Source organism: Carcharhinus amblyrhynchos, chromosome 21 (genome assembly GCF_965287045.1).
Source record: "Carcharhinus amblyrhynchos chromosome 21, sCarAmb.v2.hapA, whole genome shotgun sequence".
Lineage (NCBI taxonomy): Eukaryota > Metazoa > Chordata > Chondrichthyes > Carcharhiniformes > Carcharhinidae > Carcharhinus > Carcharhinus amblyrhynchos.
Genome location: NC_137344.1, coordinates 41,914,375 through 41,939,658, shown reverse-complemented (window position 1 = coordinate 41,939,658; position 25,284 = coordinate 41,914,375). Strand labels below are relative to the sequence as shown.

Sequence of the window (25,284 nt, the reverse complement as noted above, 5' to 3'; positions counted from 1 at the left end):
TGCAACAACAGAGGCACTGAAAATTATTTTAAATAAGCCTGAAAGAGGATGAAATAATTTCTGCAGCAACTGAAACCTTCAAAGGGGTCATTAGAATCAGCTGAAACTGGACATTGTTTTAAACAAAGTATATTATCTTATAGCTGGTGAAAACTGAAGAGGATAATGAGGCTGGATCAACAACACTAATAATGAAAATTTTCTCACTCCCATCAGCCTAAACTCTAGAATATTCTGACTTATTTCCTCACAGCCAATCCTGATCGCTTGAACTCTTAAAGCTGAGATGTTCACGTACATAGCTCTGACAACTACAGTATCTGGTGATGCTGCCACTCACCATTGCTCCATGAGGGCAGCATGGTGGCACAGTGGTAAAATGCTTGCTTCACAGCATTAGGGACCCAATTTCAATTCCAGCCTTGGGTGACAGTGTGGTTCTGCACGTTCTCCCTATGTTTGCGTGGGTTTCCTCCTCCAGTCCAATAATGTGCAGGGTAGATGGATTGGCCATACAAAATTGCCCCTTAGTGGTGTCCCAGGATGCGTAGGTTAGATGGATTAACCATGGTAAATGTATAGACTTACAGAGATAGGGTTGGGGAGTGGGCCTGGGTAAGATACTCAGAGAGATCCGGTGTGGATTAGATGGGCTGAATGGTCTCTTCTGCAGTGTAGGGATTCTATTCAAGTTCTGCCATATGTTCCGGCACATTTGAGGCTGGCTTTCCTTTTCACACACTACCCAGGTACATCTCCTTGTGTTGGGTGGGAAGGAAGGTCACTAAATGTGTACCCTTTCACAAGAGGGAATCAACCAGCGCTAACAATGGAAGGTTCCCATGCTGCTGCAGCATCAGTAGAGTTGACCAAGAATTTAACGGGACAGGGGAGCCTTGAAGGGAACAAGGAGAAGCCTTTGTTGAGTTGGAGGACCAAGGCACAGTTCACTGAGCCTAAACGAATGATGGAGAAAGCCATTATCTGGCCCATCTTTCTCCATATGAGCACATCATTTATCCTTTAACATAAGTGATGTGATAAGTGCCAAAATCCTTCCAGGGAGGTGGTTTTAATCTGTGACATAGGAGGTTGAGTGCTGGCTGCCCTTACTCTGGATCCAGCAGTTTGATTCTAATCATCAGTAGACGGAGTCCTCACAAGCAACGCAAGTTTGTCATTCCCATCCAACACAGTCCACTCCATCTCAGCAGTCTTGTACGGAATTATAAACAAGTATACAATTGGAGATTCTCACCAATGGTGGGGAACATGCAAATAGCATTCTTCGTTATGTTGCCCAAAAACCCAAGTAACTTCTATACATTTTGTGCCTTGTGATTGAAGAGTTGTTGATGGGAATGTACGCACACTGTGAAAAACATGTGTTTTAAAGTTGAGACAGTCTTGCTGTCTGGGATTTGACAACAAAGGAATTTTACTGAAGATGATTACTGATTCTTTTAATCTTATCTGTGCAACAAGAAAATAATAGGTTAGGATTGGCTACCGACTTTACATCCAGTGTAATTTATTTTCCGGTGACTTGTCGATGCATTTAAATTTCCTTTCTTTACTACAGCTGATAACAATCAATCATCTGAAACAACAACAAAAGGGGAAAAAGTATCCCAACTAACAAACCAGATTATGTACATGCCTTAACCTGGAGGCTGAGTGAGAGGTGGGAGGGCAAGAGAAGAGGAGAGAGGGGGCATTAGCCTTACTTTAAATTTCATGGATTAGTTTTTCACACTCTGCTAGGTTATTAGTACTCTTCTATTTCTCCCCCCCAAGGTTTCTCTCTGTCTTTCTCCCAGGACGTTGCTGATGTTTAGTTGATAGTTTGCCTTGCCTCTGAGACAGAAGGTTGAGTGTTCAAATCCCACTCCAGAGAGTTTAGTTTATAATCTGAAATGACACTTCAATGCAGTGCTGCGGAAGTGTTGCACTGTTGGAGGTTGCGTCTTTCAGATGGATTGCTAAACCGAGGCCCTCTCTACCCTCTCCTATGCCATTATCTCAAAAGAAAGCCTGGGGAACTTGTGGCAGTATTTCAGCCTGAATTACATGAGATATTAATTAAACTGGTCATCAACAAATTGTGGTTACATAAAATCCTGACAGTGCAGAAGCAGGCCATTCAAGCCACCGACAACAAACCTACCTAGGCCCTGTCCCTGTAACACGGGCGGCACAGTAGTTAGCACTGCTGCCTCACAGCGTTAGGGACCTAGGTTCGATTCCCGATTTGGGCCACCGTCCATGTGGAGTCTGCACATTCTGTCCGTGTCTGCATGGGTTTCCTCCACGTGCTCCAGTTACCTCCCACAGTCCAAAAATGGACGGGTTAGGTGGATTGGCCATGCTAATTGCTCCTTAGTGTCAGGGGGACTAGCTGGCGTAAATGCATGGGGTTATTTGAATAGGGCTCGAGTGGGATTGTGGTCGATGCAGACTTGATGGGCCAAATGGCCTCCTTCTGCACTGTAGGATTCTGAGAGATTCACCCTGCTAATCCACCAAGGGCTAATTTAGCTCGGCCAATTCACCTAACCCACACAACTTTGGAGTGCGGGAAGAAACTGGAGAACTCAGAGGAAACCCACGCAGACACAGGGAGAACATGCAGTGTGGAACTGAACCTGGGTCCCTGGCACTGTGAGGCAGTAGTGCCAACCACTGCGTCATGGGATTTTGCTGTGTTCAGAACAAGTCCAACCTTTCTGACATAAGAGTGACTACACTTCAAAGGTTCATTGGCTGAAAAGCGCTTTGTGACGTTTTGAGATCACATAAATGCAAGTCATATGTCACTAGATATTGACTGGCCGTGGAAACCTTGGAAATTTTCTCCTCTGAAATCGAGGAACCCCGTAAAAGCTGCTTCAGCTGAGGCCAATTGGACCAGTCATGAATTGTCCTGGAACTGTCCTGATTTGTACAGTTTACCATTCAGAACCTAATTCAATCAAAAGGGAGATCTTGTGGCACAGTGGGTAGTGCCGGTACCACTAAACCCGAAGTTTCAGGTTTGGGTCTGAACCAGAACTTGATGGCCAAGGAAGATGCATGCACAATGCACTCTAACAGGTTGAGTGATAACTTGCAAAATCCTTCCAACACATGCCAATGGCAGGTAGTAAGAATAGGAGACATTTAGCCAAGTGATGGAAAGAAATTGAAGCCTCAATCGTTACTATCCATAGTTCCAAGACTACAACATGCATATAAAAGTGCAGGTTGCCACAGCAACTTAGATGCCCTGAACGAAATATGACATGCTGCCACCACCAATCCAGTTATTAGTAAGAACTCGAAAGGTATAGGCAATGGTCAAAGTCAAGTTTAGCGAATGAAAAACATAGTAATAAGAGGGGAAACCACAAGGTATCAACAATTGCTAAACAGTGACAACAGCCCCGAGCATAGAACATAAATATTGTGATATTATGAGCATGAGATATAAATAAAACCCAAGGACAAGGTTCAAACTCATTCCAAAACAAGTACAACGCATGGAACTCTCTGTGCCAAGACTGGAATACCCACATAGGCTAGAAAGTGATGACTCTGACCAAGATCAATCCTCAAATGCCTTTTTGGTTATGAATAATCAGCAAAGATCATGTCTGATTAAAAATCTCCAGGCAGCACATTACACAGCGGATTGTAGAAATATGCAACAAACTCCAATCAACGCATCAATGAAATAGGTTGTTCTTAAAGCCGAGATAAGACTGGTGATAAATTTGAACCAGAATTTTTTAAAATAAAAAGCAACATGGGAAATAACGGGGAACTATTTTGTTATTTTTGAGTGCTCGACTCATCGATCGACAGTTCCGACGCGCCACAGCAAAAAACTGCACCGACCTCCTCAGAAGATAAACATGGGACACAGTGGACAGTGTACTCTTTGTCGTCCAGTACTTCCCTGGAGTGGAGAAGCTACGACATCGTCTCCAGAGCCTTCAACATGTCATCAATGAAGATGAACTTCTCGCCAAGACCATCCACACACCCCCACTTCTTGCCTTCAAACAATCACACAACCTCAAAACAGACCATTGTCTGCAAGCTACCCAGCCTTCAGAGAACAGTGACCACAATACCACACAACCCTGCCACAGCAACCTCTGCAAGACATGCCAGATCATCGACACAGATGCCAACATCTCACGTGAGAACACTATCCACCAGGTACACAGTACATACTCTTGTGAATCGGCCAATGTTGTCTACCTGATATGCTGCAGGAAAGGTACATTGGGGAGACCAAGTAGATGCTACAACAACAGATAATGAACACTGCTTGACATTCACCAGGCAGGAGTGTTTTCTTCCGGTTGGGGAACACTTCAGCGGTCACAGGTATTCAGCCTCTGATCTTCGGGTAAGCGTTCTCCAAGGCGGCCTTCACGACACACAGCAGCCCAGAATCACTGAGCAGAAACTGATAGCCAAATTCCACTCACAAGGATGGCCTCAACCAGGATCTTGGATTCATGTCAGACTATCTGCCTGGGCTTGCAAAATCTCACTAATTATCCTAGCTGGAGACAGTACACATCTCTTTAACTTGTGCTTAACCCTCTCTCCACTCACACTGTCTGTACCTTTAAGACTTGATTACCTGTTAAGACTCACATTCCAACCATTACCTTGTAAACTGAGTTCGTGTCTCTATGTGCCCTGTTTGTGAACACAACCCCTCACTCACCTAAACAGCGACACTCCGAAAGCTTGTGCTACTAAATAAACCTGTTGGACATTAACCTGGTGTTGAGAGACTTCTTATGGAGCTATTTTGACCAGAGATATGCAGAGCTAATAAGGTTAAACCATTTGAAAGTGTGGAATTAGCACATAGTTTTGGTCCTAATTGCCAGCTACGTAATTTGAACTTGCTTGGAGCTGCGAAAATAGAAATCTGTAGGTTTAGTTCTCAAGACTTAATTATTATGGAGCAGCAAATGTGAATTACATCTATACACCGCCTCCAAAAGGTGTGGCATGCTCTGATTAGCACATAGCAGAATGACACAGGGTCATAATGGATATGGATGCACTGATCCACAGATATGGTAGTGAAAATGCTGGTAGAGGAGGTCCACTAGAGCAAATATGTCCCATACCTGTTGTGGAAAACCTCATCATCCTGTCCCCCTCTTCCAGCAGCTGATGCTACTTTGTGTGGCCTCATATCACCCCCCCTCATTTCTTGTCCAGACCAAAGAGGACCTCTAGAAAGATGTTCACACTAAACACTCCTTTTCTCATGGTGACTGCAACAAAGCATCCAATAAGGTGGCGCAGGCACTGTTTTTAAGTGAAATCCTTAGAGTATTTTCAAAACAAATGTTTCTTGAGACTTGGTGATTTCTTAACAAAGCATCCTAGAAAGTCTTCTGATGTGCTTCAGAGTTCTTCTTCACAGCTCCAGCAATAAGTGAAGGTGAAATGTTGAGTAGAGTAAACTGCGATCAATAAAGCTTGAAATTGATATCAATGTCATATTTACTTCCAAACAGCTGGCTGCTGTTAGGAATTAGTGTTAGTTGATGTGTTAATCTCCAAAATGCCATGAAGCCTCTTTAACAAGTACTCGCTGGAAGTTTAAGTGGCAATCAGTTGCTTAATGATCTTTCAGGTTGTCCACAATACAACTTCTTTACCAAGACTTACAACTTAAGACCCCACCTGAACATAAGAACTAGGAGCAGGAGTAGACCCTCAAACCTGCTCCACACATCTTTACCTCTTGGTTAGTACTTTACCTATCAAAGTATTTGGGGAAAATTTCCTGTATTCTATCCTCATATACCTTGACACTGCCTTCATTCATCATTCAGATCTCCACATGAAGAATGGACCACCTGTACCAAGTGGCACCTGACAAAAAAAATGCCACAACACAAACCATCTCCATGGTATTAGGAGCCCATTAAGTAGATCATCAGCACCTTAATTGACTCCTTGGCAATTGACCCAGCATTGCTTAAACTCCTTTATCCAATTGGCGCCTTGTGCAAAAGGCAAGGGAACTAAACATTGCAGTTCAAGACCCCAACATGACCACCTCAGAATGCCTAAAGTATCTGGGGAACCAAGTCTCCTGTGCATTTGAAAGGCTAATAAACTGCAACCAGCCTGTCTAAAAGCTCTGCTGCATGTTTTGTAATAAGTATCAGATTCATATGTGCCTGCACAAGTCACACAGCCACATTCCTCAACTTTTTCATCAGGCTTCCTATAGATTTTAATGAATACAATGGGCACATTAAAGGAGAAAGCTTCACTGGAAGCTCAGAGCAAGTCCAGAATACCATTAAAAAATTAATTTGTGTACATAATATGCAGGCACTGTATTGATGCATGCACACATTCCACATAGTTAATGGTCCATATCGCAGTAGGAACACTCCATGTTCTAATCTGAAAAGGCAGAAGTCTGAACCATGAGCAGTTCCTGATATGGGACCACTTTTGAGGGGTAATAAAATTATATTACAGCAAGAGCCAGCCCCAGGCTGACTGGATCTACCAGTTCTTATTTTCAGCAGAAAAGATGCACATCACTGAAAACATTTCAATTATTTTGTTTCTTACAGAGAAGACAGGGAATAACTAAAAAGTAGGATCTCCGATATCAATAGCTTTAAATCAGAAATTATGAGTTCAAAGCAATGATTTACGTTCAAATGCGTTTTATAAACATTCTACGGTGCTTTAAATAGTAGGAGAAAATGAAGCTAAGGTTGCCGCTATTCCTTGTTGCTCTGAAGTGGAACCTAATGAAGGATGAGTGGACTCAAGTGAGATGATACTTGGTGACTAAAGTTTATTTATTCGTGTCACAAGCAGGCTTACATTAACACTGCAATGAAGTTGCAGCGATGCCCTCCACGGTTCAACAGCTTGCTGACACACACTACCAAGGCTGCCACACGACAAATGGAGAAGGGCCGGCGAGCTCAAGGAGTTTTTGAAAGCTGTGAGTTGCAATGCCAATGAGCAGGATAGGACGAGGCCAGCATTAAACCAGTGCACTGATGGTTTCTTCACAAGTCTGATATTCCAACAGTGGTATCCCAGTTCCCCACACTTAATTGGAAGCACTACCTCTCCACTCCCTAGTAATTAGCTCTCTACACGGTTGTCGCATTGCAGTCTGTCAAAACACTAATAGCAAAACATCTTCTGCACACTGCTGTCAAAGACCACAGAAGGCAGAACAAAGGCAGCAAACAGGGTTTCTGCTGGCCTTTCATATACTGAAAGGTCTCCTGTGGATAATTTGATAGTGGCACACTGGAGTGGGTGTATTTAAACTTCCAAGAAGTCGCACCAACAGGGTTTGTTTGCAACAAGACCTGGCTACTTTTGGAAAAGATTTTGCATTACAGGATGAAGTTACCAAGTAACCAGAACCAACAACCTCAATTTTTTTTTAAATACTTGGTGGCTCCATAATTCAGCTCACCGGAGAATGACGTTGGTGCAGCAGCTCCAAGTCTTTAAAGAACTAAAGTCTTGTCTTTTGCAACCAAATTGTTGATTTGCACGTACATGGCTTCATAAATCGAGTCACCAGATTACCAAATGTGTTACGGTATGAACTTGGGTAAGCAGGCTCTCTGATGCTCTGTGCAGCGAGAAGCACACAAGCTTTCGTTCCTTATAAAACTAGTGCCCTGAATTCATGCCTTGGTGGTCAGTCGGTTAAAAATGGCAGCAGCCTGGGCCTCACCACAATCGTGTCTGGCTTGTGCCATTCGATTTAATTGTTGCAGGTTTCTGCAGAGACAAGCAGTAGCTGGCTTTTCCCCCACTGGGCCCCACGGGCAACATCTGGCCTCTTCTGCCTTGAAATTCTGAGCATCCCAATTGGCAACCATGCCTTCAGCTGCTCAAATCCCAAGCTTTGGAATCCCCTCACTACTCCTCTCAGCTTCTCCTCCTCACTTTCCTCCTTTAAGGCACTGTCTTAAAACACAGGGATAACATTTTACTGCTCCTCCCAACAGTGGGATTCCCAGACACGCCAAAAACAATGAATATTTGTGCAGCTCACCATATTTTCCAGTCCATTCCCATCGTGGCAAGGCAGTAAAATCCACCCAACCTCTGACAAAGCTTTTGGTCATTTCCTTATCTGGCACAGTTTCACGTTGTGTTGCATATTGTCTCTGTGAAGATGTTTCATTAGGTTTTAGGTGCTATAGTAAATGCAAATTGTGGTTGCTGTTGAAGATCTCGGCTTACAGGTCTGCCACCGGACTAACACCAGCAACTGTGAAGAACTGGTTCCTTGCACTTGCAATCACATCTTAGGGCAAAGCCCAGACTGACCAGAAAGGTGATATGAGAAAACAAAAGAGCGCAAAAAAAATGGGATCCAAGCATTTTCCTTTCAAATTGCCTCCTGGTGTACAGAACCCACACATCTGAAGCCAGTAGCATCCATGCAACTTGAAAGATATTGGTTCCAACTCTTAATCCTGGATGACAGTCATGATTATAAGTCAGGTTACAGTTATCCACTTTACATTGTAAACTCTCATTGGGTAACTCTACAGTGTTTCTGATGTTCAAAGTGGGGCTTTTCCTTCACCCAGTCTTTTATGTTTCCCTTGCACTGTTTACTAATAGATCTCAGCATAACATTTTGCAACACACATTACAATATCAACACCTTCTCACGCAGGCTGCAGCTATGAATTTAACACTGAAGCTGCTGAGATGTTATGCTGCAACGTTGACTCAGTTAGTACCCTAGCACATCACTACCACAATTAGGGCTTTGTGTGCTGAGTTTGATTCAGCACAGGATTTGGGATTTGCAACATTCTTTTAAAAAACTGAATACTTGGTCTGTACAGATCTGTAGATAAGCTAGACACCACTGCTGAAAGGCACTCTGACAATAATGTGTTATACAATTCTTTCACAAAACATTCTGCAAGAGAATGTTTGCTATTACACAGAACAGCAAAAGTGATTAAGGACAGTCACCACAACACAGAAACTTCCAAATAAAAATAGAACATACAGTTGCTACACTAATATTAAAGAATCTCTCAATTATCACAAAGCATCACCTCTGATTAGTCCACAAGGGCCTGATCTCAGAATCCTGACAGTGCAGAAGGAGGCCATTCAGCCCATTGAGCCTGCACCAAACACAATCCTACCCTGGCCTTATTCCCATACCTCCAAGTATTTACCCTGCTAATCCCTTAATATTAGGATCAATTTAGCATGACCAATCAACCTAACCCACACATCTTTGGACTGTGGGAGGAAACCGGAGCACCCAGAGGAAACACACACAGACACAAGGAAAATGTGCAAACTCCACACATAGTGACCTGAGGCTGGAATTGAACCCAGGTCCCTGGCACTGTGTGACAGCAGTGCTAACCACTGTGCCATCCCTCTCAACTAGCACAATATGAATTGAAACATATTACGAAATTTGCCGTGTGTTACAAATCAGTTGTGGAGCTTGAGTTGCTGTGGCAATATGCTCTTCCATGTGTTGATGTAGTCTGGAGCTTTGCTTCCTTCCCCTGCCATCAGACTTTTGAAATGGGCCTATCATATATTAAGCTGATCTTTCTCTTCACCTTATCTATAGGCAACACTATATTCTGCACCTTCCCCTTTCCTTCTACTCAATGTACACGACAAATGATAGGATTGCCTAGCACATAAGAAACAATACTTTTCATTGCATCCCAATACATGTGACAACAATAAATCAAATTAGACACAGGGATGCTACCCACTGCACCACAAGACCTCTGATACTGAATACAGGTCAATTTATTTCCTTGCCCCTGCCAAATCTCTACATTTCTGTGTGGGTTTCTTCTGGATGCTCTGGTTTCCACCCATTGTCCAAAAGAGGCATTGGTTAGGTGCACTGACCATGCTAAATTTTCCCTCAATGTACCCAACAAGCACCGGAGCGCGGCAACTGAGGGATTTTCACAGTAACTTCATTGCAGTGTTAATGTAAGCTTACTTGCGATACTAATAAATAAACTTTAGAACTTTATTTCCAGGAAAGGTTCCTGGCCAGCCATGTGATGGAAATAAAGCTGGATCCTCCACCATCACTTTCCATTGTTCCAGACAACAACAACACAGATGAAAGTGCATGTTGCCATAGCAATGTGGACTCAATGGGTGACCCATACCTTTGATCAAAATCTCCCCTCTTCCTTTGAAGGCATTGATTTTTGCTGAATTACAGATCCATATACCACATGAACAGATCCTATTCCTTTCCGGATGCATCACAGCTCGGTATGGCTCCTGCTCTGTCCAAGACCACAAGAAACTACAAAGGGTTGCAAACATAACTCAGTCCATCACGCAAACCAGCCTCTCATTCACTGACTTTGATTACACCCCTGCCACAGAAAAGCAGTCAGCATAATCAAGAACCCCATGCACTCAGGACACACTTGCTTCCACCTTCGTCTGTTGGGAAAAAGTTACAAAAGTCTGAGATCATATACCAACCAACCCGAGAACAGCTTCTTCCCTGCTGCCAGACATTTGGATGGACCTACCTTATATTAAGTTGATCTTTCTCTACACCCTAGCTATGACTGTAACACTACATTCCACACTCTCTCCTTTCCTTCTCCCCATGTACTCTATGAATGGTATGCTTTGTGTAGCGTGCAACAATACGTTTTACTGCATACCAATTGATGTGACGATAATAAATCAAATCAGATCCATGTACTCAACCAAAGAAAATCATAGAATAATAGAATTCTATAGTGCAGAAGGTGGTCATTCAGCCCATGGAGTCTGCACTGATCACAATCCCACTCAGACTATATTCCCATAGCCGTATGCATTCACCCTAGTTAGTTCCCCTGACGCTAAGGGGCAATTTAGCATGGCCAATTCACCTAACCCGCACATCTTTGGACCGAGGGAGGGAGGGAGGGAACAGGAGCACCCAGAGGAAACCCACGCAGACACGGGGAGAACGTGCAAACTCCACACAGACAATGACCCAAGCTGGGAACCGCACCCGGGTCCCTGGTGCTGTAAGGCAGCAGTGCTAACCACCGTGCCGCCCCTGCCTGAAGGCAATTCTATTATAGAATCATAGAAATCCTACAGTACAGAAAGAGGCTATTCAGCCCATCAAGTCCACACTGACCACAATCCCACCTAGACCCTATCCCCATATCCCTACACATTTATTGACTAATCCCTCTAACCTACACATCTCAGGACGCTAATGGGCAATTTTTAGTATGGCCAAACTAACCTGCACGTCTTTGGACTGCGGGAGGAAACCAGAGCACCCAGAGGAAACCCATGCAGACCTGAGGAGAATGTGCAAACTCCACACAGACAGTGACCCAAGCCAGGAATCGAACGCAGGTCCCTGGAGCTGTGAAGCAGCAGTGCTAATTCACTGTGCTACCGTACCGCCCACTGTGGGGATAACACAGCTGACTGTGCTATCACTGAACTGAAATCCAATTTTCCTAGCAGGAGCCACTGAATCATCATGAATAAGAATGATAATTTTCTCTTCTCCAGCAGCGGCCGAAAGCAACTTATCTCAGCTAGGATCAGCACTGACAAGAAATCAACGCTGGGACTTTTGACCATAGGATTTGGCATTTTGCGCTGTGCTGCTTCTTATCACTGGAGAAACAGATCTCATTTTAAATAATATTAACAGCAATTAGTCATTGCAGAAACAGAGACAGAATATGATACCTTACACCACCCCACAGTGAAGACTTCCCTCAAACACACAGACATCCTGGATACTACTCACTGCACCACATGTAAGTGCATTAGGAATGCACAGGATCACAAATTATTTATATCACAGAATACCTACAGTGCAGAAAAAGGCTATTTGGCCCATTGAGTCTGCACCAACTCATGTCCAGGTTTACCCCATAACCCCATGCATTAGCCCCACTAATCATCCCCAACCTAAATATCTTGGGACACTAAGGGGCAATTTAGCATGGCCAATCCACCTTACCTGCACATCTTTGGAGCATGGGAGGAAACTAGAGCACCCGGAGGAAACCCAGACAAATATGGGGAGAATGTGCAAACTCCACATACGTGCATTCTCTAATTAGTAACCACCAGCAAGCACATGGTTAGTGCCCAACGTGTAAAAAGGTAATATTTTGCCTTTGCCCTAAAGTATTCTAAATGGTGATATTTCATAAAAATGTCTATGTTTTTAGTGGGTTTTTTTGGACAGATGCAAAACTGCAGTAGAATCTGAGAACCGCTGTCTTGTTTACTATCATTTCTCAGGGTTAACACATAATTCACAGAAATAACCGGAGTACCAGGTACAAACAGTGATTAAATCCAATTGAGTGGGTTGTGAAAGGGTCACAAGGAATGATTGGCATGCTCATTCCAATTTCACAATCGCAAGTGAAAAGGGAGTTCCTCAGTTTGCATTCCTGTCATTTTGCTGCTACAGAAATTATAGCCTGGGGCAAAAGACTGACAAAGGCTCTGTCAGTCAGTTGGTCGCACTGACAGGGATCTCTAGAGACGCGATGTCCACACTTCAAGCCTTTTCAGTTTTATTTGGTTCCAATTTCCTCTTCTGTGACAGTCACTTGGAATCGAGGGTGGCTGGCTGGCTGCTAAGGTTGCTAAGCCTCCTGGTTTAACTGGGAGTCTGCCGGAATCAACGCCCATCTCCTGGCAGCTACTGAAAAAAATCTGGGGAGGTGTTTTACGCAAACAAATTAACGCAATATTGGCGCAGAAACTGATTGTTCATTGAAAAACAGTGATCTGATTGTATATTGGACAGCGAGATGACATAAAATATACTTCCGAGCCACAGCTGGACCAGTCATCAGTGGTAATGAAGAAGGGGAAGAAAAGACTATTCCCATCATGAAAAATTGCCCCCATATGGCAATGTGACATCCAGTGCAGCGACATACAATCATAAGCACATAAGAAATAGGAGCAGGAGAAGACCATCTAGCCCTTTGAGCCTGCCCCGCCATTCAATAAGATCATAGCTGATCTGAAGTGGATCAGTTCCACTTTCCCGCTTTCTCCCCATAAGTTCAAACTCTAAACCAAAAAAAGCCAGGGTGTCCCAATTGACTTGGGTTTTGGTGGGCTGAGATGGGATTAGTGGGGTCTGAATTTCACTGAGGGATCAGGTGCTTGCAGCAAGCATTAGTGCGACTGGGGTTTCGGATCACTTCACCTCAGAGGTTTTAACTAAAAAGAGATTGACTTTCTCTTCCCTTTTAGCAAGGTTTAATACCAATGTTTGAAACCATGGTGTTAGATTTTGCATCAAGCCCTTTTAAGGGTTAGTAAAGCTTTCTTTTCCTCTGGAATTTAAGCATTATTCACCTTCAATGCAGATTTGGATTTCTTTCTGTTTGCCTAATTAAAGTTGGTTTTCCTCTCCTGTGCTCCCTTAGAATGCATTCACTCCACACCACACCACTGGCTTTCTGTTACACGTCACTTCTGCCAGCTTTCCATTCTCTCAACATCCCAGGGAATATGTCCAGCCAGAGTTGGCAACTCCAGTTACTTCCACTCTGGTCCCATGGATATTGAGATGGCTAACAAGCCAAATGCGTAATCTGCGGACCCTGCCACATGTGGTGCTTGAAGGGGGCGGGTAGAGGACCGTTTGGAGGTTTATGCACCGCATTTGAAACACCGATCCCACCTCTGTGTTCCCAGAGTTTCTCGATATATCTAGTGCTTTCCCAGTTGTGCCTTTTCCATTTTAGTCAGTCACAGGCCAAGAGATTCCCATCTGCTGCTGGAGATGTTTGAACAATTCAGGGATCTTTGAGGACATCCCTTAAAGTCCCTAAAGCACTTGCGCAAGGATATTTTGGCCTTGGAGGGAGTGCAGAAGAGGTTCACTAGGCTGATACCGGAGATGAGGGGGTTGGCCTATGAAGAGAAACTAAATAGACTGGGTCTGTACTCGTTGGAGTTTAGAAGGATGAGGGGGGATCTTATAGAGATGTATAAGATAATGAAGGGGATGGATAGAGTAGAGCTAGAGAGATTCTTCCTGCTTAGAAAGGATAGCAGGACTAGAGGGCACAGCCTCAAGATAAGGGGGGTGCAGTTTAGATCAGAGTTGAGGAGGAACTTCTTCACTCAAAAAGGGTGGTGAATCTCTGGAATTCTCTGCCCGTTAAAGTGGTGGAGGCTACCTCGCTAAATATATTTAAGTCACAGGTAGATAGATTTTTGGTAGGCAAGGGAATTAAGGGTTATGGGGAGAAAGCGGGAAAGTGGAACTGATCCACTTCAGGTCAGCCATGATGTTATTGAATGGCAGGGCAGGCTTGAAGGGCTAGATGGCCTACTCCTGCTCCTATTTCTTACGTTTCCGTTGTCCTCCTGGGAATCTCCTGCCACGATCAAATTTTCAGTAGAGCAGTTTGCTTCTCTGGTGTCAGCTACTCAAATCACATGCTCCAACTTACAGTGCAACTTGTGGGCCGAAGGGCCTGTTTGTGCTGTAGTTTTTCTATGTCCAACTCAATGGAGCTGGTTTGAGTGAACGGTGCCTCAGATGCTGGCAAAGTTGATACTGCTGTTGGACTACCTTTCCTTCCATCGGATTTGAATGATCCTGTAAAGGCACCGCAGGTGACATCTCTTCAGTGCTTTGGGGTGCCTGCTATAGGTTGTCCAAGTTTCCAAAGCGTGTAGAATAGCCTGATTCAAATTTATTTGTACCACATTTACACCTACAGTGCAAGGCTAACTGTTTTGTTTCACATTGTAAACAGTTACACAATACTCCATAAGTAGCTCAATATCAGTTTTAGGGTGCCCTTAGCTAGCCATTAACTCACTATCATTGTACAAATCATTTAACTTAATAGCAGCATTGCTGTCCTAAATGGGAAATATTCTTTTGAAGGTGAATGGACAAGTGGCAATTGATGGAGTGATCTGGGAGTTGAATTCCAGAATGCAAGACGTGATAGCTTGAGGCAACATCACTTGATGCTGGAATTTGTAAGGACTAGTTAAGGAATGGAAAACTCAGCTGGAACATGATGCAGGAGGAAGTTGCCAAGGTAAAATGATATTAAGCTGAAGTCTTGAGGAGTTAGGTTTAAAAAAAAGATTTTGAAATCATTGTGCTGCAGATGGAGAGTCAGTTGAAGTCAGAAGAATGGGTGACCATGACTTAAAAACTTCAAACTTTGATCAGTTGACTTTGACAAGAAAATGGGAAGGCCTCGGTTGAAAATTGGAATTGAAATTGAAAATTGACTTAAAATAATGCCCTGCTCTGGAAGTATGACTTTTGTATGCATTTTTCTCTCTCAAACTTTTCCATTGGGTGCCATAGATTCTGCTGGACTCCAATGCAAAATAAAAGACCTGGAAATTGGTTTTCTTTCAATTCATCTTGTTGGAACAGGGGATTGCAGCTCAACAGCTGAGTGATCCACCCATAATTTCATGGGCCAGTGACACCATCTGTTTCATAAATGTTGGATCATTTACACTGCAGAGTGCAGTTAATGACAAGCAAACTAACATCATGCGTCCATTGGCCTGTTCCTGTGCTATACTGTTAACCACAAGTCCCTCGTTGGCTGGAGCAGTCTAAATACACAGTTTGTTCAAATGGACCACGTTGGGTCAGCCACATAAAATGGCAGGAGACTTGAACGGTGTATTTCAAACAGGTTGCATTCACTATCTCAAAAAGAAGCCCATAAGTCAATAGAAGGGTTCCAAAGTTACCGTGAATATTTATGACAACGAGCAGCCAGGTCACCTAAAAATCATTAGAGCTAAAAATTTATCACCTTGCTTTGGGTGCACCACACTGAACTCCCCCACAGTCAAAACTATCTTAAGCAGTTTTGTGGTGGATAACCAATAAGAAAAGTGCACTGGTAGATTCATAATGAAAATGTGAAAACAGCAGCATTGAAAGTTAACTGTTCAATGCAAAAGGTTTCAGTTAACCCCTTAAAAAAAAACTTTATTCTCCACTCAAATTCTTCTCAGTACTAAGGGTCTCTCCTTCAAATTAATGTTGTTACATCTTTATAAATTTCTCAGGCCCAGCATCATTTCTTGCATGAGCCAATGGGCAACAGATTAATTCCAGACCTTTGCAACATATTAAAGAACCTTGTGGCATTGGCACAGCTAGATCTGGGGCCTCACCAAGGCTCTGTACAACTGCAGCGACATTTTACTCTAGGACCCTCGTGACAAAGTGCAACATACCATTCGGCTTCCTAATTGCTCGTTGCGCCCTCATGCTAACTTTTAGTGACTCAGGAACAAGGACACTCAGGTCCCTTTGGACACTCACACTTCTCAACCTCTCACCATTGAAAAAATATTCTGCCTGTTTTTTTCCTACCGAAGTGAATCACTTCACATTTATTCACATTATATTCCACCTGCCCATATTCTAAGCCCATTTGCTTCACCTATCCACGTCCTATTTGAAGCTTCTTTGCATCCTCCTCACAACTTACATTCCCATCCTGTTTTGCATCTGTAATAATGTACAGAAACACAAAGGGTATTTATCAGTAAGGAAAACTGTAGAAAGGCCACTCGCCCACCAGTTGCCCCAGTTCCTACAGGTCTTCTAGATGCCTTCTGCACAAGATAAGGCTCCATCCCTGGGATGATTACCCACTCTCAGTCCCAAGTGCCTCAAGCCAGGTAACCCTCTTCTGCTGTGCTGTTCTTGAAGGGACAATTACCTTTGGAAATGTTACAAGTAGTCCCCACATTCAAATCATTTGTATAGATTGTGAGCAGTTGCGGACCTAGCCCTGATACTTAAGTCACCCCACGAGCAACAGTCTGTCATCCTGAGAATGATTGGTTTATTCCTATTCTATGTTTTGTCTCTGCTAACCAATTCTCAATCCTTACTAATATATTTCCCCCAATCCCTAAAAAAGATGGCACTGGAGCAAGGTGCCTTCTTGTGAGTTGTCCCCAGCAAAGCCTCGAATTCCATCTTTTACTCCCGTTGTACACTCTTAAAATTGAACTCTAACTCTTCTAAGCTTTCTAATAATGCTCTTAAGTTTCTTCTGATCTTTCTCTTCACCCTATCACAACACTATATCCTGCATCCTCTCTTTTCCTTCCCCCATATATATTCTACGAATGGTATGTTATGTCTGTATAGAACACAAGTAACAATACTTTTCCCTGTATCCCCATCCACGTGATAATAATAAACCAAATAGTACATCTCCCCCAATCCCATGTACCTTTATTTTATTCACTAACCTCATGTCAGACTTAATCAAAAGCCTTCTGAAAATCCAAATGTGCCACATACATTGGCTCTCATTTATCAATGCTATGAGTAATATCTTTAAAAGTCCATGTTCCTTAAATATAATTTTCCTTTCATTAATCTAAGCTCCCTCAGCTCAATTTAGCAAATTTTTTTTACAATGTCCAGTTACCACATCCCTGATAATATACTCTAACATTTTCCCTACTATTGACGTCAAGCTAACAGATCTGCAGTTCTCCATTTTCCCTCTTCCTTCCTTCCTTAAATAATGGGGTTACATTTACTACTTTCTAGTCTGCAGAAACCTTTCCAGAATCTATCTAATTTTGAAAGATATCCACAAAATACATCTACTATCTCTTGCGTCACCTCTTAACACTTTGGAGGGAAGCCCACCTAGCCTAGGGGATTTATCAATCATCAACCCAGTTAACTTTTCAAGTATTACTCTTTACTAATAATTTCTCTCGGTTCCTCAGTTTCATGCATTAGTCTTGGTGTTGAAAGCTGGCAAGTTATTTAACTGAAGAGGCTGACACAGATCCTCTTCCCATTTAGTCCCCTCAAACATGCACCTTGCAGTAAGATACTCAGATAACGATCAGGCATAGTTCCCCTTCCACTTCAGAGTGCTGCGGTCAAATTCTAGAAGCCTTATTTCTAATTTGAAGAAAATCAGTTAAAGCAGAACAGAGCAGAGTTGGAACCTATTACATCGTTCACCCAAGAATCCAGCCAGATGTCAACCTCAATACTTCAGTAATAAGTAAATATATCAGAATCACAGTTGTTATGGTGCAAAAAGAGGCCATTTGGCCCACTGAGTCTGTACTGACTGTCCAAAAAACCACCTTACCCAGGCCCACACCCTGCCCTATCCCCATAATACTGCCCATTTTACATGGTTAACCCATCTAACCTGCACATCCTGCGACACTAGGGGGTGATCTCCATGCTTAATCCACCTAGCCTGCACATTTTTGGACACTAAGGAGCCATTTATCATGATTAATTCACCTAATCTTCATATCTTTAGACTGTGGGGAGAAACCAGAGCACCCAGAGAAGCCCATGTAGAAACAAGGAGAATGTCTGTGTGGATTTTGCAGAGTTTCCCAATGCTTGGTCCCTGGCACTGTGAGGCAGCAGTGCTAACCACTGTGCCACCCAAATGAACATCTCACCTCTCCCACTTTCTCCCCACAACCAGGCACATTTCTCTGTTTCAGATCATAGTCAAATACCTTTTTGAACACTTCAATTGGATCTGTCTCCACCACACTCTCAACCAATGCACACTAGACAGTAACAACTGGCCGTATAAAAAGGTTTCCCCTTATACCACTTCTGTCTTATACTAATTACTTCCAATCTGTGTCCTCTCGCTATCGATCGGGAAACAAAATTAATAAAAACTTCTCAAAGCAATGAAAAATTTAGCAACTTTACATTATCCATGGAACATCTCAGGTCAAAGGTAAATGGTGCTCACCACCACAAAAATAAGCCAAAATATTAATATTTAGCATTGTGCTAAGTAAATTCAAATGTTGTTTCATGAAGACTAGAAACTAATGCTAGCAGCACACATCACAAACACTTCACGCTCTCAAGGTCAGTAGAAAGCTTTCAGAATGATTAAGGAAATAAGATTTCACGTGTAAATATAAAAATACCAGCTTTTCCAAAACACAAGATCCAACGAAACTCCTCAAAGCTTTCTGTGAGTGTTTTAACTACTCCTGGAGCACCGTTCACCAAAGGGAATGACCGTGCCAAGAAAAATATTGCCATTAAAAAGCCTTACCATCTCGAGGGAATAAAGATTTCCAAGTCATTTGAAGCACAAGTATTAATTTAAATGTATATAAAAATGTATTTATAACCTCGTTACGGCTGATGGAACACAAACAGGACACTGCAGCTGAGATGGTAAATGTGCAGCGGATGACAAGAGTTAAAAGGAATCGCGATCTGTGAACTATGGGAGGGTGTGTGAAACATTCCTGTACACTAACTAGGGAGTTAATCAGAATCAAGACTGAACAGCACAAGGTTGAAGCAAATGGGCTGTAAACAAGTGGGAATTGGTAACCTTTTGCTGAGCTTTTCAAGTTCAAAATGCCCTGAGAACTACTTGTTCCATTAATGTGTTTCTTTAAAAATATTCAGAAAGCAACAAATTGACTTCACTCATTTCTTCCCAACTCCCCCAGATGTGTAATTTCGTAAGTTCACAAACAGCTTCCAGAATCAGGTCATGAAATGCACAATGCCAGACACTGTTAACTTCCAGCAGACAGGAATTGCATCACATTTCTCAGCAACAAGGACCATTTTGTAAAGCTGCCTTTAAAAAATCATGTTAATCACTTTGACCTTCGATCAGTCCCTAGGTCCCTATGGGTGATTTGCTCATTAATGCCCTGACTGTCACATGACCTTGGGTTGTCCTTTCCTCGTTTTTTTTCCCGCAATTAAACGGGACACGAGACTAACAAGAAATTTCATTTAACTGCAATATTCTATGTTCTGAAATATCCATTAATTCCTAGTAATTGTTCCAAAAAAAAATTCCAGTGTAACTGCCACTTAAATGGATGTCATTTCTAAACAGTAGGACTATTTCTGTGACCTCAATTAAACTAGTTCACCTCACAAAAAAGGTTCAAAATAGCAATCAATGGAGGTGAAGTTGAACTGTTATTCTTCCACACCGATAATATGTTTTAAGCTCACATTGGAACAGGAACAGCCCATTCAGACCCATGAGCCTGAATCACTGTTCAATTAGATCATGGGCTGATCTGTTACCTCAGATATATTTACACAGCTTGGTTCCATATCCCTTAATAAAACCCTCACTGGAGAAACGGCTATCCATCAGAGTTCTGAAATTTTCAATTAGCCGATCCTCAGCTGCTTTTTGGGGCAGAAAGTTTGGGGATACAATCTTCTGCTTTTGCCAGTGGCAAGCTTGGAGGCAAAAAGGGCATTTAATCGGGGGAGGGACGGTGGCATATGGAACTCTGCCACCAATAGAATTAAGTTCTGGGCAGTAAGACCCATGGTTGACCTGCCCGCCTATTGCGTATTGAGGCCCTCCAGTGACCAATTAATGACTGCTTACACCACCGCTGATTTTAAAGGGGCTACAGGTGGGCCCACCACCAAGCAGCACGCAGGACAGCTAAAACCCTGCAGCTAACTCAACATGTGTGTTAGTGTTCCTTCATCAAAAGCAGTCAGTGGCTAATTGAATGACTGGACACGAGGAAAGAGGAGGGCCCGCTAGTCTAGCTGGTGCTAATTCCATGTTTATGGGCAGCACAGTGTTAGCACTTTTGCCTCAAAGCACCAGGGAACCCGGGTTCAATTCCCACGTTGGGTCACTATCTGTGCTGAGTCTGCACGTTCTCCCCGTGTCTGTGTGGGTTTCCGGAAGACGTGCTGGTTAGGTGCATTGCCTATGCTAAATTCTCCCTCAGTATGTCCAAACAGGCGCCAGAGTGTGGCAACTAGGGGATTTTCATAGCAAGTTCATTGCAGTATTAACGCAAGACTACTTGTGACAATAAATAAATAAATCTCCTGACCAGAAAGTGGATAACTAGGAGCCATGGTCTTAAGAAAAAAAGATTGATCATTAAGAGTGCAATGAGAGACAGTTTCATCATTCAGAAGGCTGTGAATCTTTGAAATCCTCTGAGCTCAGTATATTCAAGACTGAGATAGGTTTTTGGATGCTAAGGGAATCAAGACGTATGGGGAGGGTAGGGAAACAAAATTGAGGTTAAAGATCAGCCATAATCTCATGGACAGATGGATTAGGCCCAAAGGGCCTCCTATTTCTTATGTTCTTAACATCCAATACAAAATATTATTAACTGCACAGCTAAGTTCTACATAAACTGGATTGTTGCTTCAATTGCACTGAGGGACTCCTGGACCCAGCACATTGGCAGAATGATTTGGAATGGTGGACCTAATACATTACAAGTTCTCCAGAGATCTCATTTCGTAAATCCCTGCTGTTAAAATTTACTTGGCTGAGAGATCAAGCTAGCAACAGGCACCCCAGGACTCCTCAAGCTGGTCAACAATTAATAACAGGCTGATGGTTAGCAGTGGCTCAAGGCATCAACTCCATTTGGAGAATTGCCTGGGTAATGCCATTTCTCAAAAATATACCACTGATGTCCTTTGAAAAGCCTGCTGTCTACTGCTGTACTGGGGGAGGTGGTGGCATGATGGCATTGTCACTGGACTAGTAATCCAGAGACACAGGGCAAGATCTGGGGACGCGGGTTCAAAACCAGATGGTGAAATTTGAATCTCTGGAATAACAGTCAAATGATGACCATGAAATCATTGTCGTAGAAACGCATCTCGTTCATTAATGTCCTTTATGAAAGGAAATCTGCCATCCTTACCTGGTCTGACCCACGGCAATGTGGTTGACTCTCAAATGCCCTCTGAAATGGAGGGCAATTAGGGGTGGTCAACAAATGCTGGCCCAGCCAGCAATGCCCACATCCCATAAATGAATAAAATTTTAAAAATTCAACAAGTGCTAATCTACTTGCTTCAAGTTCCATAGCGAAATACATAGCATTATATTTTAATTGGCCTAGTTTACCTCAGCATGACATTCTAGTTCTATGCACAGTCAATAAAATTCAGGTTCATAGCTGTTTTGTCAAATATTTTCTAGTTTAATCCATATGCATTTCCCACTGTCCATGAAATTTTCTGGAATAAAACTAACAAAATTTCTAAAATCACAGCATATGCCTTCATCTGAACCTACGAGAGAGATGACTGTTTAAATGGCATGGGGCAGAAAAGAATGCATTTACGCCTCACGTATTTAAGTTTCCTACTAGGATTTATTGCATCACTCATCAAATATTCTGAAATCACGCAAGAGGAAAAGAAAATGAACCTCAAATTGATTTCAGACCTAATGAGGAAATAGTAGACTGTGTTGCGCTAAACTCAGCAGCAACAGCCCTTGAGCAAGTATTGGGAAAAAGAAAGTAGGAAGGGGCACTGATCATGCTGCTATTAAGTTAATTGTGTAGAAGCAGGCTTATAGTAACACTGCAATGAAGTTACTGTGAAAATCCCCCAATCGCCACACTCCAGCACCTGTTCAGGTACACAAAGAAGTTAGCGTGGCCTATGCACCTAATTAGCACATCTTTTGGACTGTGGGAGGAAACCAGAGATGGGAGGAAACCCATGCAGATACAGGGAGAATGTGCAACCTCCACACAGACAGTGACCCAAGCTGGGAATTGAACCCAGATCCCTGGCGCTGTGAGACAGCAGTGCTAGCCACTGTGTCACAGGGCGGCCTCTATGAAGAGGGCTGTGGTGCTGGGAATACTCCTGTTCTACCTGGTTTCAAAGTAACATTGTTTCTTTTTAAAAAATGAAAGCTAAATGCTGCAGATGCTGGAAATTTGAAGTAAAAGCAGAAAATGCTGGGTAAACTCAGCAGGTCTGGCAGCATGTGTGTGTGTGCGCGTGTGTGGAGGGAGAAACACAGGTAATGTTCCAACTCTATATAACCCTCCTACACAACTGTCTTTGGCTGCAAAGGGCTCTGAAGAGTCTTGAGCAAGGTGTGTCAAATTCTTGCTCCTCTCATTGAGGATGTATTTTAGCAAGGTGGGATAAAGTTGGCATTATCTATCCCCACCTCACTTACCCCCATTTTTATATGTTGGGTTCTAACGGCTTTTGTAGGCTATCAATAGTCATGACTAAAAGATGCCCAACTCATTTGTGTTGAACATCTTTCATATTTTGACAAGCATTTTAAGTTTAAGAATGTTGAATACAATGGACACCTCCCTCCAACCCATTAATCATTATTAAATATTTGTCAAGTTTCATTTACCATCCAGGCTTCTTTCATCATAAGAGCAATAAGTGATCCAAAAGGTGAATACAGCACTGGGCATTCAGTAAAGGAGAGCTTTTTTTCATATTTCAATACTGAAAGAAAACAAATTCCTAAGTTAAAAAAAACAGGTCTGCACTACACTCAATTCACAGATATCTAATTTCTCAGACATTATCCCATTGTAAGTTGCCATCTCCATCTGATCTACCCAGCAGCTGGGAGTGTCATCTAACAGTATTACAATCACCTAGTACTGATGGGGGTCTTTTGGCACGCAAATTTTAGAGGTCGTGTTAAAGTAACTTCAGTGTAAGATTTTCTACGTCACCTCAGCTGAGCTTCAATAAACATCTGATGTACAGTATTGTCCAAACTCCAGCCTCCAAAACATCCTCAGCAGCAGTGCCATTGATTATTTATCTGGACAGGTACTAATTATTCCCTTAACTAATTAACTGATTGTTCATTTGTGGGGGTAAATAAGTGGGATTACAGGAATAGGACGGGGTAGGGTCTGGGTAAAATGCTGTGTCAGGGAGTTGGTGCAGACTCAATGGGCCAAATGGCCTCCTTCTGCACTGTAGGGATTGTATGTCGTACAATGGATGGACTATAAACAAAGCATATTAAGCCAAAATGTTCATAGGAAAAAAACTAAAGGGTACATTGACATTGAAGCAGCCAAAGGCAATTAGCTCTTCATAATTATTCAGAATTATTTTCAACCTTTAGATTTGGCTGTAAGTTTCAAATAGATAGGTGGGCAATAAACGATGGCCTTATTGGCAATACCCTCATTTAAAGAATTAAGAAAGAAACAACTGACAACACAGGTGAGACAATCCAGACATCTACTGTATCTGATATCAGTGATAGAGTACAGGGGCCCATTGTGTTAAACAGACCTTGATGGATAACTTTCTTTGCTGACACAGTGCTCCAATTATAATTTAAATTTCTCTTGTTGCATGTATTTTGGTCACTTACAACCCTACTGTTGTAAGGCACAGGAATCTGACACACCTTGCTCAAGATTCTTCAGAGTCATTTGCAGCCAAAGACAGTGGTGTAGGAGGATCATATGGAGTTGGAATATTACCTGTGTTTCTCCCTCCACCCACACATGCTGCCAAACCTGCTGAGTTTACCCAGCATTTTCTACTTTTACTTCATTTGAGGTGTCCATTGGGAAAGTCTATCAGTGCGGAATTGTATAATACATAAATTGATATGAGCATACAATCAAGGTGTATTGACATCTGGTGTCAATAGAATACCTACATTTCTTTCCAGACTAAATAGACAACAATACATCAGAATCCAGAATGGATCTGCTTGCCTTCAATTTAATTCTGCCTGTTAAGCTTCATGGTAAAACTTAAACGTAACTAAATGCTGAAGAATGTTAAACAATTAAATAGCACACTTTCCAGTTAATATGTGACCAAATTTTAATAGCTCAGTGGTTGGACTCTTGCCTCAGGAAGTTATGAATTTAAGCTGCACTTCAGAGACTTAGGCACATTGGACGGGATTTTACAACCTCGCTTAGACCAGTCCGGAAATTCTCACGAGGTTAAATGGAGATTTCCGCTGTCGGACCCTTACCTGCACTGATTCCGTGGTGGGCAAGCTGATAGAATTCCTGCCATTATCTAGGTTGACACGAAGGAATCTGCATGGTGACAGGTGTCTGAGGCCTCATCTGCTCTTTTCAGGTGGCCATGAAAGACCTCATGGCACTATTCGAAGAGCAAGCGAGTTTGTGCAGTGTCCTGGTCATATCTGCTCCAGAGCCACCATCACTTAAACAGACTATGTCTATTTCACGTTTCTCTTTATGGGAGCTTGCTGCGAGCAAACTGTTGCTTTGCCCATATTAAGTGTCCACTCTTCAAAATCTTATTAGCTGTAAAGTGCTTTATGACATCTTATACTAGTTTTTTTTCTCTACTTTAACATTTTACGCTATGCTGCACTATTCTGTTTCAAAGAACAGTGAGGTTGTAAGTGACCAAAATAAATGCAACAA

General features: G+C 42.6%; 1 protein-coding gene across 4 annotated transcripts in view; it reads right to left on the bottom strand.

Annotated features, from left to right (window-relative positions):
* The window catches only part of gas7b (growth arrest-specific 7b), a 448,977-nt gene that overhangs the window by 359,359 nt on the left and 64,334 nt on the right, over window positions 1-25,284 (bottom strand). Inside the window, exon 1 of one of the 4 annotated variants that reach the window (XM_080209070.1) lies at window positions 19,146-19,166. The exons of 2 other annotated variants lie outside the window; for them this stretch is intronic. In XM_080209070.1, coding sequence (XP_080065196.1) covers window positions 19,146-19,148 — 3 coding nt within the window. In that variant the 5' untranslated portion in view covers window positions 19,149-19,166. Of the gene's footprint in view, window positions 1-19,014; window positions 19,061-19,145; window positions 19,167-25,284 lie in introns of those variants that run through there. One more of the 4 variants, XM_080209073.1, reaches the window with a different exon arrangement.